Source organism: Tachyglossus aculeatus, chromosome 2 (genome assembly GCF_015852505.1).
Source record: "Tachyglossus aculeatus isolate mTacAcu1 chromosome 2, mTacAcu1.pri, whole genome shotgun sequence".
Taxonomy (NCBI): domain Eukaryota; kingdom Metazoa; phylum Chordata; class Mammalia; order Monotremata; family Tachyglossidae; genus Tachyglossus; species Tachyglossus aculeatus.
In genome coordinates this window covers 138,691,888-138,708,201 of record NC_052067.1, presented here as the reverse complement: position 1 = coordinate 138,708,201, position 16,314 = coordinate 138,691,888, and the positions used below count along the sequence as shown (strand labels likewise).

Sequence of the window (16,314 nt, the reverse complement as noted above, 5' to 3'; positions counted from 1 at the left end):
GGTGCAGTGGGGAAGGGAAGGAGGTAAAATGGGGAGGATGGAGAGGGGGACGAGGGTGGAGAGGGGGACACAATGATTAAGTGTTTCTGCTAAGCACTTACTATGGGTCAAGCACTGAACTGAGCTCTGGTGTAGATACTATCAGAGGGTCAGACACAGTCCCTGTCCTACCTGGGGCTCACAGTCCAAGAGGGAGGAACAAAAGGTACTGAATCCCCATTTTGCAGATGAGGAAACTGAGACTCAAACAAGTGAAGCGACTTGCCCAAGGTCGTGACTCAGTGGAAAGAGCCCGGGCTTTGGAGTCAGAGGTCATGAGTTCAAATCCCAGCTCCGCCAGTTGTCAGTTGTGTGACTTTGGGCAAGTCACTTCACTTCTCTGGGCCTCAGTGACCTCATCTGGAAAATGGAAGTGAAGACTGTGAGCCCCAGGTGGGACAACCTGATTACCTTGTACCCTCCCCAGTGCTTCGAACAGTGCTTTGCACATAGTAAGCGCTTAACAGATGCCATCATCATTATTATTATTATAAGATCACAGAACAGGAAAGGAGGGGAACTGAGATTAGCACCCAGGTCTTCTGGCTCCCAGGCCCGGGGTCTTCCTACTTGGCCCTGTTGCATCTCTGAAAGCTTCCCATTGTGGAGTTGCCGTGGGCCAACTTTCCCGTAGACTGGAGGGTATTCTGGGTTCGGCCCAGTTACCAAATCAATGAAGTTTCATTCATTCATTCATTCAATCATATTTATTGAGCGCTTACTGTGTGCAGAGCACTGTACTAAGCGCTTGGAAAGTACAATTCAGCAACAGATAGAGACAATCCCTACCCAACAACAGGCTTAGAGTCTAGAAGGGGGAGACAGACAACAAAACAAGTAAACAGGCAGTTTCCCTTCCCGTGTAAGGATGGGTGAGCCCTGGTTAGAACCTGCACAGAGGGACTGATGTTGGTCATTGGGGTTTACCCAGGGTCACCCTCATTCTGTGGTCCCAGAGGTTAGGTGTGTCCCCGCTGGGGTCCGGGGAGCTTCCACTGACTTGGTGGGATGGGGGTGCAGCATGCTGGGGGACTGCCATCTGCAGGATCCATCTTTTTTTTTTCCTTGTGGTATTTGTTAAGCATCTATTATGTTCTAAGCACTGGGGTAGATACAAGCTAATGGGGTTGGACACAATCCCCGCCCCATATGGGGCTCATAATCTTAATCCCCATTTTATAGATGAGGTAAACTGAGGCATAGAGAAGCAAAGTGACCCACCCAAGGTCACACAGCAGACAAGTGGAACTGCCGGGATTAAAGCTCAAGTCCTTGTGATTCCCGGGCCCATGCTCTATCCACTAGGCCACGCTGCTTCTCTGCTTCTCATCTGTGGACAGAGCACCTCAGCAGAGGGCCGATAATGGCCCGAAGCCCTTGAGCCCAACAGACAAGGTAGCCCCTGGACTCTTAGGCACCAGTCACGTTAGCCAGCTATTTTTCATGATTCCCGCTGGGCCTCTCCACGTCAAGGAACCCCGTGGGTGGGTCAGTGCTTAGAAACTCACAATGCTGATGGCGGAGCCCCTGCGGGCTTCCACCTACTTAGAGCCAAAAAGAGAACCCAGGCCTCTAGTAGCCTATTTTTCCCACTGGGCCAACGGCAAGGCTGTTTAATTGCAGGGTGTTTCTCCGTGGTCCACGCGTGGTTTATCCCCTTGGATTATCCTTGGCTGATTTCCCAACTCTTCCCAGCTGTCCTTTCTCTAACCTTCCATGCTGTGCCAGCTTTCACCAAAATGGTGGCTGGATCCAGTGTCCACCTCCCCCTTACACCCATATCCTTGGAGCAGTTCCTCTCTCCCTATTTCGAGTGGACGAGCTCTCCTTGTATTTATAATGTTCTCCCTTGTTCTAGATTATCTCTGCCTATCCCCTCCCTCTCTCTTCTATTAGCTCCTCCTTTCCCACTGCTTTGAAGCATGCCCAGGTCTCCCCTATCTCCTAAAGAAACCCTCCCTTGACCTCCCGGCTGCCTCCATTTCCACTCCTCCAGCTCCCTCCTCGACGCCCTGCAGTCTGGCTTCCACCCCCTCCACTCCACAAAAACGACCTTCTTTAAGGCCACTAGCGACTTCCTTCTTGCCAAATCCAGTGGCTACTGCCCTGCCCTAATCCTCCCAGACCTTTCCGTTGCTTTCCCCAATGTCGACCACCCCCTTCTCCTGGGAAAACTAACTGTGGCTTCGCTGACACTGTCCTCTCCTCATTCTCTGATGGGCAAGTCACTTAACTTCTCTGAGCCACAGTTACCTCATTTGTAAAATCGGGATTGACTGTGAGCCCCACATGGGACAACCTGATCATCTTGTATCCCCTCCAGTGCTTAGAACAGTGCTTTGCACATAGTAAGCGCTTAACAAATGCCATCATTATTATTATTATTATTCTCCTAGCTTTCTGGCCACTCCTCACTCTCTTTAATGGGCTCCTCCTATACCTCCTTCCCTTAACTGTGGGGGACCCTCATGTTTCAATTCTGGGCCCCCTTCTATTCTCCATCACACCCACTCCCGTGGAGAACTCATTCGCTCCCATGACCTCAACTACCATCTCTATGCAGATATTTCCCAGATCTTCATCTCCAGCCCTAAACTCCTTCTTTTTCTGCAGCCTTCCATTTTCTCCTGCCTTCAGGACCTCCTTTTTTTTCAATGGTGTTTGTTAGGTGCTTATTATGTGCCAGGCACTGTACTAAACACTGGGACAGACACAAGCTAATCAGGTTGGACACAGTCTGTCCCACATAGGTCTAACAGTCCTCCATTTTACAGATGAGGTGACTGAGGCACAGAAAAGTTAAATGACTTACCCAAGGTCACACAGCAGACAAGTGGCAGAACCAGGATCAGAACCCTGATCTTCTCACTCCCGGGCCCTGGCTCTTTCCACTAGGCCACACTACTTCCCTACTCGGATGTTCCACCAACACTTCAAACTTAACATGTCCAAAACAGAACTTTTCATCTTCCCACCCAGACCCTGTCCTCCCCTTGACTTTCCTGTCCTCCATCCTCCCTGCCTCACCAGCCCATAACCCTGACATTATCCTTGACTCATCTCTCATTCAACCCACAGATTCAATCTGTCCCAAACCCTATCAATTTTACCTTCACAATATCTCTAGAATCCACCTTTTCCTCTCCATCCCAACTGTTGCCTTGCTTATCCAAGCACACAGTCATTCATTCATTCAATCATATTTATTGAGCGCTTACCGTGTGCAGAGCACTGTACCAAGCGCTTGGGAAGTACAAGTTGGCAGCATATAGAGATGGTCCCTGCCAATAACGGGAATGAATTTCCCCCCTTGACAAACGTATCAGTCTCGTCAATGTCCTTCCTGCATCCCGTCTCTCCCCTCTTCAGTGCATACTTCACTCTATGGCCCAGATTATTTTTCTGAAAAAACCGTTCAGTCCACATCTCCCCTTCCTTCAAAAACCTCCAATGGTCGCTTCTTTTTTTCAGTGGTATTCGTTAAGTGTTTACTATGTTCCAGGCGTTGTACTAAGCACTGGCATAGATGCAAAGTCATCAAGTTGGACACTGTCCATGTCCCACATGGGGCTCATAGACTTAATCTCCATTTCACAGTTGAGATAACTGAGGCTCTGAGATGTAAAGTGACATGCCCAAGGTCACACAGCAGACAAGGGGCAGCGCCAGAATTAGAACCCAGGTCCTTCCGACTCCCGGGCCCTTGCTCTATCCACTAGGCAACACTGCTTCTGCATCAAACAAAATCTTCACCGTCAGTTTTTAAGGCACTCAGTCAGCTCTCTCCCTGCTACTTATCCTCACTGATACAACTACAACCCAGCCCGCACATTCCACTCCTTTAACATCAATATATTCTATGTACCTCATTCTCATCTGTTCCTGCTACCGACCCCTTGTCCACGTTCCTCCCCTGGCCTGAAACTCCCTTGCCCGTCATATCCAATAGTCCAGCGCTCTCCCCTCCTTCAAAATCCTCCTCAAAATCAATCTCCTCCAAGATGCTATCCCTGACTGAGCTCTGTATTTCCCTTACGCCCTCCCGTCTGCGTCAACTATGAATTTGGCCGTGTACCCTGTAAGCATTGTGGTACTCACCCCAGCCCCAAAGCACTTTTGTAAATATTCTTATACTCTATTTCTCCTATTCGTAATCTATTTTAATGTCTGTCTCCCCCTGTAGACTGTAAACTCCTTCATTCATTCAGTCATATTTATTGAGCGCTTACTGTGTGCAGAGCACTGTACTAAGCGCTTGGGAAGTACCTTGTGGATAGGGATTGTATCTACCCACTCTGTGATGTTGGGCTGTGTCCCAAGAACTTAGCACAGTGCTGTGCATACAGTAAGTGCTCAATAAGTATCATTGATTGATTGGCTGATTGATTAGCACAGCGGCCTGAGAGCTGAAAGGGGACCTACTCCCGGAGAGGTAACCTCCACACGGACAGCTGGCACCATGGTATCCCCAGTGGTGCTCTGGGCAGGGTGGGCAACGGTAACTTGCACCCTGCCCAACTTCCTGGGAGCTGGAAGGGGACTGGAGGCAAAGCCAAGGAGGCTGCCTCAACTGTCACCCACCCACCCCCGGCAAGAGGAGGAGAATGGCATGGCCACAGCTGCTTTCCTCTCCATCCCCAGGGTTGACCAAACCCTTTCCCCCCCGATTCCCGAGCCTCGAGAGCAGGAACCTCTTCCTGCCTACCTCTATCCCTCGGACCCACCCGAGAGCCAGCAGCCTTGCCGGAGATCCACTGGGGACGAGGACCCAAAGGGGATGTAGCGTGAGTCTTGCCGGGCTGCCCGGTCAAGATCAGCCAGTTGTGGACCCGGGCCACCCCATGGGCTTTGGCCAGGCAGCAGCCCTGTGAGGTTGTCCATCTCTTTTGTAGTTCCAGCCCTCCCCCAGGCTTCCTGGGCAGGAGGTCCTTTTCCTGGGGCTCCAGGACCCAGAGCCAGGGCAACCCCAAAAGTGGCAGCAGAAGTAGCGTCTGGTGAAGGAGAAGGAAGAGGTTGGAGGAGGAGGCGGAAATACAGCAGCACAGAAAAGAGTGCCTTCCTCTTCCTTCCCCCTTTCCTCCTCCTCCTCCCCCTTCCCCTCATGTCCTCTCAATATGCTGCTTTTTCGAAGCTCCACCCCCTCTATGTCCATCCCACCTAATCACCCATCATCATCATCGATGGTATTTATTTATTGGTATTTATTATTGCCCAAAGTTGTGTGACCTTAGGCAAGTCACTTAATTTCTCTGTTCTTCAGTGCCCTCATCTGTAAAATGGGGATGAAGTCTGTGAGCCCCAGGTGGGAGAACCTGGTAACTTTGTATCTACCCCAGTGCTTAGAACAGTGCTTGGCACATAGTAAGCACTTAACAAATGCCAAGATTATTGTTATTATTATTGTTATTATTATTATTGAGTGCTTAGTGGGTGCAGAGCTCTGTACTAAGCACTAGGGAGAGTTCAAAAACAAAGTTGCTAGATACATGCCATACCCAGAGGGAGCTACCATTCCTGGCTAGGATTGTACTGGTGCTGAAAACCAATATAATAATAATAATAATAATAATACTGATAGTATTTGTTAAGGGCTTTCTATGCTATTACATGGGGCTCACAGTCATAATGCCCATTTTACAGATGAGGGAACTGAGGCCCAGAGAAGTAAAGTGACTTGCCCGAAGTCACACAGCTGACAAGTGGTGGAGTTGGGATTAGAACCCACGACCTCTGACTCCCAAGCCCTTGCTGTTTCCACTAAACCACGCTGCCCATCACCAGGAAGATGCTAATGTCCTTTGAGTCAATCAGTCAATCATTCATTCAGTCAGGGTACTAAGCGCTTGGGAAAGGGCAATACAATATAATAGAATTGGTAAATAGGATCCCTGCCTTGAAGGAGCTTATGGTCTAGTAGGGGAGTCAGACCTTAAAATAAATTTCAGAGAAGGGAAAGAGTGGAGTATAAGGGTATGTACAAAAATTCTGTGGGGCTGGAGGTGGGGTGAGTATCAAAGTGCCTAAGGGGTACAGACCCAAATGCCTAGGCAATAGGGAACGTTTCTACCAATTCTGTCATATTGTGCTCTCCCAAGCGCATAGTACAGTGCTCTACACACAGTAAATGTTCCATAGGTATGACTGACTGATTGATACCGAGAGGAGGATGAATAAATGGGGAAGTGCGGGGAAGGTCAGGGAAGACCTCTTGGAGGAGATGTGATTTGAGTAGGGCTTTGAAGATGGTGACAGTGGTCATGTGTCAGATGTTAAGGGGGAGGGAGGGAGGACGAGGGCAAGGGGAAGGAACAGGGGGTTTCCCCCCATTGTTTTTAACACCCCTCAGCTCCAAACCATCCCTCCTGACCTACTGGTTAAAGGGGAGTTATGGCCTATCCAACTCATTACCCAGGAGCCCAAGGCCCAGTAGGGAGAGAGTAATAATAATAATTATTATTGCATTGGTTAAGCAATTACTATGTCCCAGGCACTGCACTTAGTGCTGGGGTGGAAACAAGCAAGTCAGTTTGGACACAGCCCCTGTCCCTCCTGGGGCTCACAGAGTCAATCCCCATTTTGCAGCTGAGGTAACTTAGGCCCAGAGAAGTGAAGTGACTTGCCCAAGATCACACAGCAGGCAAGTGGCGGAGCTGGGATTAGAACCTATGACCTCTTACTCCAAGGCCCGTGCACTATCCACTATGCCATGCTGCTTCTGGAAAGATAAGGCAGACCCCCAGATGTCCCACATTCTCCTGGACAGGTGGAGTCAGCACCAGGGTTTTGCTGGGAAAGAGGTGGGTCTGGGAAGGTGCCGCCAGATTGGATAGAAGAGGCTGGTCAGTAGCCAGGGAAGCCTCGGGGAGGAGGAGGGAGAGGCAGAGGGAAGTTGCAGATTCTAGGAAGAGATGGGTGGGAGCCAGGAGGGGGGAGGACTGGCCCCATCACCCTCCTCTAGCCCATCTCGCTGCTAGAACTGCCCTGCCCCGGAATGGACGGAGGGTCCCAGGACCACCACACACGGCTGCCCCTGCAATGGTGGGTAGGCAGAGGGACCAGCCAGCCCCTCTCTGGGCGAGCTGCAACCAGGAAAGGGTTATTGATGGTCTCTCTCGGGCCCCCGCCGGGCGGCCCGCCCCAACCAACCTCAGCCCACCCTCCGAGGAAACAAACTCTGCCGTGTGTTGCTCATAAAACTTTCCCTTTTTTTCTTTTCAGGATTAATAACGCAATTTTTCCTTGCATAGATCATTGCTGCAGCGGCTAAATGTGAAATCAATTCCTGAAGCGCACGTTTGACAGGGCAATAACCTAAATGTTAATCTCAAGCACCCAAGCAGGATTTGTGTCGTCGCGTGCGCCGGGTGGCTGTCTGAGCCGGGGCCGCGATCGCCTGGGGACGCAGGCGTCTGTTTTTTTTTTATTTGATTGCCCAAGAAAGGTCCCCGCTCTAGGCTCGGCGGAGGCTTCGGGGGTCCCGGAGAGATCCCTGGAAACCCACTTTCCAAAAGCCTCCAGATACAGCGGCTCTCTCCCCCACCCTCCCTCCAACCTGCCTGAGCCCAATTCCCCCCGGGCCGGCCCCCAGGTGAAACCTCTGGCCTTCTGTGGCTCCTGTCATCAATCCAGGTGGCCCGGCACTTGCCCAGCCCCTCCCAATCAATCAGTTATTTCTTCTGTGTGCAGAGCACTGTACCAAGCACTTGAGCGAGTACAATAGAGTGAGCAGGCACGATCCTGCCCCCAAGAGCTTAGTCTATGGAGGAGGCAGATGAAGAAGAAGAGGGCATGTACAAACCTTGGACCCCACCCATGTGTCTCTAGGTCCCTTAGTGGGGCTGGGGAGTTGGGAGGAGGCGGAGAGGAACGATGACACCCACGCCCGTGGCCAAAGCCAGTCCGTCTGGGGTCACAGTGCCTTCCTTAGCCTGAGTGCCGGCTTCCGTCCTTATCTCTCCAAGCCCGATTCCCAAGTCCCTCCCTGCCTGATCATCTTGGGCAACTGCAAAATTTGGGAATCCCCAGCCCAAAACGGATCTTCCAGACTGCCTGGCCCCCTCTCCTATTTCGCATGATCCGCTCATGACGTTATTTGCTCCACTCTCTCCTGCCTGGGGCGGGTAGGTGACAGTCGACCAGGGTGACCAGCTTCAACCACAGCCTCACCTTCAAGTCTGAGTGAAGTAGGGAAGCCCTGCCGCCCTCCAGTTTCAGTCGCTCAGTTGTCGCTCCGATCCCAGGCTGCTGTATTTTTTCACGAGGGCAGAGGTCCCAGCCCGTCGCCTCCAACCCTGACAGTCTGTTTGTCCGTTGCAGGGCAGGTTGACCGATGGGAAGGGGAAGACCATCGACTGCAAGGATGCCATCTTCATCATGACGTCCAACGTGGCCAGCGACGAGATCGCTCAGCACGCCCTGCAGCTCCGGCAGGAAGCTCTGGAGCTGAGCCGCAACAGGATTGCCGAGAACCTAGGTGCTGGGGTGGGGCATGGGATGGGGCTGGACGGGCCATCCAGGATTTGGGTTCTGAGGAAGATGCCCTGTACTGTGGGTGGATGTGTGTGTGTCCTGTCTTCCCCATCAGCCTCTCAAGGACCCAGACTGTGTCTTCTCCCTCCATGCTACCCCCATCCATCACGCCTAGCCTGGGCTCTGCCCTCCAGGTGCTTTCACTTGCGCTGTGTGGCATCATCTGTTGTGAGAATTGGCTGCTCTTCTGACCCCTTCCCTGGTGCGGGTCATTGAGAGTTGACCATAGAATGATCTTATGCCCTTGAGAAAGGCCGAATCGAGTGAGTCCTACCTTGGTCTCCCTCAAGTCTGTGTTCTCCGCTGAGGAGAGGGAGGGCACTCCCATCTCAAGCACCGTGGAAACCAAGGCAGCAGCCCAGCCTGCTCCTTGGTGAAACATTGCGTCCTGACTCCTTCAGTGGCCTCCACTTCCTTGGGGATGGTGCCACAAGGGCAACCAGACGTCTTCTTCCCTTCCCCCCCAACCCCCTGCCTGACTTTCGCCCCTCCTCTGGGACTTGCTGGGTATTAGTTCTCTTTCCTTCCAGTGAGGCAGCAAGGCCCAGTGGGTGTGGGCCCAGACTTGGGGGCAGAAGGAGGAGAAGACAAAATCCCTGCCTTCCAGGGACTGACAGAGTGGTGGGACAGACAGGACATGTGCACAAAAACACATATATACACAAAACCCGCCCCCACACCCTCATACAGACCCACAGCTCAAGAATGTTGATAAGTGATGATGATGATGATGATCTCAAACACACACACACACGCGCGCGCACACAAAATTCTGCTAGAACACATGTCCCACGTGGGACAGGGACTGTGTCCAACCTGATTTGCTTAATAGAGGGCCTGGCACAAAGTAAGCACATAACAAATACCAGAATTATTATTATGTCTTCATTTCCTGGTTTGGATGTAGCACAACAGAAGGCATGGGGAATGTTCTTTCCGGGACATTAATCTGTTGTGTTATATTCCAGTCCTCAAGTTGGTGAGAGGCAGTGTGGCTTAGTGGCTAGAGCACAGGCTTGGGAGTCAGACCTGAGTTCTAATCCTGCCTCTGCCTCTTGTCTGCTGTATGACCTTGGGCAAGCCACTTCACTTCTGTGGGTCTCAGTTACCTCATCTGGAAATGGGGATTAAGAGTGTGAGCCCCATGTCGGACATGGACTGTGTCCAGCATAATAATAATAATAATGATGGCATTTATTAAGCACTTGCTATGTGCAAAGCACTGTTCTAAGCGCTGGATTAACTTGTAACTACCCCACCACTGGAACAGTACTTGGCACACAGTAGCACTTAAGAAGCACCATAATTATTATCATTTTTATTATTATTATTATTTAAACCAGCTTTGGTATGGGAAGATATGATTGTCGAGATGCGTTTTGGTCTGAGATACGATGTTGCTAAGCTCCCAGATGGCCCCAGGCCATGAGCAAAACTTTGTATTCTGTATTATATTACCGTATTAAATACTGTAGAGGTGCAGAAGCACGAAACATGGCCAGAGTGAAGAGCTTGCTAGTAGCTGTGGGACATAGCAAAAACATACGAATTTTAGCTAAAAAAAAATGGGTTATCCCCGTTGACCTCTCCAAAACTGTCTACTTCCTAAACCTTTCATTCCCACTGAATCAGGGGCTACTAAAACGTGATATTCCCAGAAGCCGAGATTGTTCAAGACCCCTACCCCAGGGAACTGAGGGCCGCTGGGTGTTTTGTCATTCCTGCCCCAAGACAAGGCTCGCGGTGGAGTCTGCGGGTGCCTGTGGGGTTGATAAGGCCGGTGAGGAGCCCACAATCCCGACCAGACTGAGCACGCATGGATGCTTGTGCAGACACACGGCCTCTCCTTGGTTACGCAGGTGTGCTTGGTATTTATGGTGCTTGGCAGTTTTTCCCGTTGCTTCTTTGTCTCACAGTCTTCTCAGAGCATCTTAGCACTGCTTAGTGCAGTGCTGTGTACACAGTAAGCACTCAATAAATACAATTGAATGAATCTGAGACGGTCATAATGGTCCGATCTTTTCTGGGTCTTGCACCACACCCACACACATGTGCACACACCTACAAGACGAATGATGGTATCTGTTAAGTGCTTACTATGTGTCAAGCACTGTTCTAAATACTGGGGTAGATACGAGTTAATCAGGTTGGGCACGGTCCCTGTCCCACCTGGGGGCTCAGAGTCTTAAGCCTCATTTTACAGATGAGGTAACTGAGGCCCAGAGAATTGATTTGCCCAAGGTCACACAGCAGACAAGTAGAGGAGCCAGGATTAGAACCCTAGTGCTTCTGACTTTCAGGCCCATGCTCTACAATAACAATAATGATGGCATTTATTAAGCGCTTACTATGTGCAAAGCCTGTTGTAAGCACTGCACACGGTGCAGTGCACCCGTATGCACGCATATGTATGCACACAAACACCCCCACGCTAACCTTCAGCACTGTATTGTCTGCCACGCGGGAGGATGGGACGGGAAGACTCTCGTGGGAGGGTGGGACGGGAAGACTCTCCCTCCTATTGCCAGTTTGACCCTGCTCCCTCCTCCTCCCTTTATCCAGGAGATGTCCAGAACAGCGACAAAATCACCATCTCAAAGAATTTCAAGGAGACAGTGATCCGCCCAATCCTGAAGGTGCACATTGACTCCTGCCTGTCTTCCAGAGGTCCCCCCGGGCTGCCCTGCGCAGACACACTCTCTTTTTCTCTCTCTCCCTCCCTCCCTCCCTCTCTCCCTCTCTCTTTCCCTCCCTCCCTCCAGTGGGGCCGGTGGGCTGTGCCCGGGAAGCAGGGGGCCTGCTGCGGATGGGCTGTGGGGGAAGTGGGCTGAACCCCTGGGGTGGAGGGAGTGGGGAGGACTGGTCCTGTGCCTCACAGAACGGGGACCCCCCCGCCCTTCCTTCTCCCCATCTCTACCAGGCTCATTTCCGACGGGACGAGTTTCTGGGCAGGATCAATGAAATTGTCTACTTCCTGCCCTTCTGCCACTCAGAGCTCATCCAGCTGGTCAACAAGGAGCTCAACTTCTGGGCCAAGAGGGTAGGAGGCCCGGGGCAGAACGGGGGGCCGGATCAGGACGGGAGGGGTGTAGAGGATGCGGGAAGGTTTGATACCCAGGGAACTATAGGACAGATCCCTGGAGGCAGAGCTGAATCCTTGATGTTCTCTCTGTCCCTCATTCCTGCTGCACTTCTTACCGTGTGTTGGTCTGTGTGCAACCCACCTTCCACTCCCTCCCCAACAGGCCAAGCAGAGACACAACATCACACTGCTGTGGGACCGGGAGGTGGCGGACGTTTTGGTGGATGGCTACAATGTGCACTACGGAGCCCGCTCCATCAAACATGAGGTGCGTGCCCTCCGGCCCCTTCTGCTGGGTAGTGAGCGGTCATCTGCCTGGGCCGTGATGGCATCCACTGAGCCTCAGTAGGATGCGGGGCCCCCTGTGGAGGTGGGGAGTGGGGGGGTCACACCCCAACCCTCCAGGAGTTGTCGCAGAATCGAAGGAATACCCTCCGACCATATTCCTGCTCACTGGTGAGGGCCCACCCCCGATTGCGCCTCTAATAATAATAGTAATAATAATGATGGCATTTGTTAAGAGCTTACTGTGTGCAAAGCACTGTTCTAAGCGCTGGGGAGGTTACAAGGTGATCAGGTTGTCCCACGGGGGGCTCACCGTCTTAATCCCCATGTACAGATGAGGGAACTGAGGCCTAGAGCAGTTAAGAGAAGCAGCGTGGCTCAGTAGAAAGAGCACGGGCTTTGGAGTCAGAGGTCGTGAGTTCAAACCCCGGCTCCCCAACTATCAGCTGTGTGACTTCGGGCAAGTCACTTAACTTCTCTGGGCCTCAGTTCCCTCATTTGTAAAATGGGGATTAAAACTGTGAGCCCCCCGTGGGACAACCTGATTACCTTGTAACCTCCCCAGCGCTTAGAACAGTGCTTTGCACATGGTAAGCACTTAACAAATACCATCATCATTATTATTATTATTAAGTGACTTGCCCAAAGTCACACAGCTGACAATTGGCGGAGCCGGGATTTGAACCCATGACTTCTGACTCCAAAGGAAGGGGGCTGAAGAGGCCCCCAGGACTTTCCCATCCTTGAGTTTAAGGATTTCCCTGGTGTTGATTTTCCGACAACTCTCCATTTTCCACCCGGGGGGTGGGCCCGACATGATTTCTAAACTCTTCCCCCAACCCTTTCTCACCCTGCGATGGATCGGAGGCCCAGAGCCCGCCTGGCTGCCACTGCACCGCACTGCACAGCACTGCACCGCACTGCACCGCACTGCATTGAGCAGCTGAGGCCTCGGAGTCCCGCCCCCTGCTGGCGGGACTGGGAGCTGCAGAGGGGCCCCCCGCATTGCTTGTGATGCACCCCTATTCACCCCAAGCCAGAATCAATCAATCAATCAATCGTATTTATTGAGCGCTTACTGTGTGCAGAGCACTGTACTAAGCGCTTGGGAAGTACAAGTTGGCAACATATAGAGACAGTCCCTACCCAACAGTGGGCTCAGAATGGGCCATCTGGGGGTTGTCAGGGACATGGAGACTCACAGCATCTGGTTGCCAAGTTGTAGGAAATGCCTCAACCTTGATTTTTTTTTTTTTGAATGGTATTTGTTAAGCACTCACTACGTGCCAGGCACTGTACTAAGCACTGAGATGAATATCAGGATGGACAGAGTCCTCGTCCACATAGGGCTCACAGTCTTAATCCCCATTTTATAGGTGAGGTAGCTGAGGCACGGATTGGTGAAGTGACTTGCCCGAAGTCACACAGCAGACGACTGTCAGGGCTGGGATGAGAACCCAGGTCTCCTAACTCCCAGGCCCATGCTCTTTCATCATCATCATCATCATCAGTCGTATTTATTGAGCGCTTACTATGTGCAGAGCACTGTACTAAGCGCTTGGGAAGTACAAATTGGCAACATATAGAGACAGTCCCCACCCAACAGTGGGCTCACAGTCTAAAAGGGGGAGACAGAGAACAAAACCAAACATACTAACAAAATAAAATAAATAGAATAGATATGTACAAGTAAAATAAATAAACAAATAAATAGAGTAATAAATAGGTACAAACATATATACATATATACAGGTGCTGTGGGGAAGGGAAGGAGGTAAGATGGGGGGAATGGAGAGGGGGACGAGGAGGAGTGGAAGGAAGGGGCTCACACAAGGCCACACTGCTTTCCCCAGATTTCCAATTAAGGATTGCAGTTTCCCTCCATGCAGTGGAGCTGGTTAGTTGATTGTGGAGAAGCTGAGCTTCCCAAACGCTCAGGCCTTGGATGTGCTCAGGGGTTGGGGAGAAACTCAGGGTGGGGGGAGAGAGAGAGAGAGAGAAGGGAAAGAGAAAGAAAAGAAGGAAGGAAAGGAACAGAGAAAGGAAGGAAAGAAAAGAAGAAAAGAGAAGGGAGGAGAGAGGAAGAAAGGAGCGAAAGAAAGAGAAAGAGCGAGAAAGGTAGAAACAAATCAGCTAGGCCCAAATGGTACTGTCCAGGGGTGTGCTTGTCTATGGGTGTTCAGCCACACAAGCTGCGAAAGTGGCCAAGCAGGGTTCCTTTCACAGAGTCTGCGGGGATGTCCTCAATCAATCAACCGATCAGTGGTATTTATTGAGCACTTACCATGTGCAAGAGCACCGTATTATGCACTTCGGAGAGTACAACAGAATAGGCAGACCCATTCCCTGCAAACGAGCTAACAGTCTACGGGGGGAGGCAGACATTAATATGAATAAAAAAGTAATCTATAATATAAAATTTAAAGATATGTGCACAAGTGCTGTGGTGTGGGGGGCGGTCACAGATCCAAGACCATAGAAGGGAGGAGTTGGGGAAAAGAGGGCTGAATCAGAGTGCCTTTCAGCAGGCAAGAAAAGAAACAGGGAAAAGAGAGAGAGGGTTAGTTCCCTCTCCTGAATTTAAAACCCTATGACCCACTTGCTAACTGGGTTCCCCAATGACAAGAGGTGTGAGGATAAATCTCAAACCCGGGCCTGCCTGTCATTCAATCATTCGTATTTATTGAGTGCTCACTGTGTGCAGAGCACTGTACTAAGCGCTTGGGAAGTCCAAGTTGGCAACATATGGAGATGGTCTCTACCCAACAGCAGGCTCACAGTCTAGAAGGGGGAGACAGACAACAAAACAAAACATATTAACAAAATAAAATAAATAGAATCATAAGAGGGGAGTTGCTTCCCACCCTTTCCAACTCCACAGCCCTTGCCGCTTCTCCCTGCATTCCCAGAGGGCCTTTAGGGCAGATGGGTCAGGGTGGTCTGAGCAGCAAGGACCGGAGGGTCTGGTGGACCGAGAGCCCACCCCCGGGCCACCCCGGACCACCGAGAGGGTACTGTGGGGTGAGCTGGGTCAATCTGGGAAGGCTTTCCGGAGATGGCAGGCGTTGCTCGGGGATTGGAGGGAGCCCTCACTCAGGTGGGACCGTGGTGGGAGGCCCACAATGACTGAGAATGCGGCTCTTCCCCGGGGCAGGTGGAGCGGCGCGTGGTGAACCAGTTGGCGGCCGCCTACGAGCAAGACCTGCTGCCGGGAGGCTGCACGCTGCGCATCACCGTCGAGGACTCAGACAAGCAGCTCCTCAAGGCCCAGGACCAGCCCGCCCCCTCGCAAGAGAGGAAGACCCCCACGCTGCGGCTGGAGATCGTCGACAAGAACAGCAAGGGCCGCAAACTGGACATCCGGGGGCCCCTGCCCACCCCCGACAGGGTGTCCTTCTCCACCCTGTAGGGCCAGGCACGGGGTGGGCCACGCCATGCCACCCCCACCCCCAGCCGGCCGGTCAGTGCCAGGTAGCACATAATAAACACTGAGCATCCACGCAGAGAAAGGCCCCTGCAGCATCTCTGCCAGCTTGGACCCACGGAGGGAGGAGGGGGAGGCGGGGGCAAGGGGAAGAAGGGGGTGGAGGAAAAACAGATTGGGCCGAATTACCACAGGGGGGATTCACCTCCCTGCCCCAGGTCAGGGGAGCAGACACTAACCCCCATAGTAGGCCCCTTTGACCCCATCCTGGTCAGAGTCCCCAACCACTCAGCCACTCCTGCCCGGGGGAAGAGTCCGGCCACCGGTACCCCTCAACTGGGAGTGCAGGTGCCCCTGACCTCCACACCAGACCCGGGTGGAAAGTGGGCCTCTGAGGCCGTGCCCACGGGTGGTTGAGTGGGTGGATGGGTGGAGGGATACCACGAATAGCCCCCACCTAGCTCCCACTGCAGCCTGACTCCCTGCAACAAGCCATTCTGCCAGGAAAGCAGGAAATCTAGGAACTAGCAGCCACCAGCCTCTCACTGCCATCCCCCACCCCATCACCAAGGACCCAAAACCTCTACGGGCACGCCACCCAAGACCCCTCTGGTACGAGCCAAAATGGGGCAGCAGCCCAAGGGCGGGAGGTGGGCACGGGTGGTGGGAAGATGACGCCAGGGTCAGGGAGACCTCGGGCCCGGAGGACAGACAGAGACATCACGCAGGGGGTTGGGGGGGACAAATGGGTGTGTGGGCGGACAGACGGACCGCTGGCTGAGGAGGAAGTCGGAGCCAGACTCCCCGGCTGCTTGGCTGCTGCAGGGAGAGAACCCAGCCGAGACCTGCACATTTTGTGTCACTGCTGTGACGTGGAGGGGAGGCTGTCACCCTCAAGCCCACAGAATAAACACCATCCCCTGCTCCCTCCAGCAGCAGACCTTGTGGATGAGAG

The 16,314-nt window shown here is 52.4% G+C and overlaps 1 protein-coding gene across 1 annotated transcript in view; it reads left to right on the top strand.

Annotated features, from left to right (window-relative positions):
* Nucleotides 1-15,440, top strand: part of CLPB (caseinolytic mitochondrial matrix peptidase chaperone subunit B) — a 144,881-nt gene extending 129,441 nt beyond the window's left edge. Inside the window, exons 13-17 of the mRNA XM_038765061.1 lie at nt 8,356-8,512; nt 11,131-11,204; nt 11,489-11,608; nt 11,814-11,918; nt 15,090-15,440. Coding sequence (XP_038620989.1) covers nt 8,356-8,512; nt 11,131-11,204; nt 11,489-11,608; nt 11,814-11,918; nt 15,090-15,344 — 711 coding nt within the window. The 3' untranslated portion in view covers nt 15,345-15,440. The remainder of the gene's footprint in view (nt 1-8,355; nt 8,513-11,130; nt 11,205-11,488; nt 11,609-11,813; nt 11,919-15,089) is intronic.
* Nucleotides 15,441-16,314: the final 874 nt, after the last annotated feature.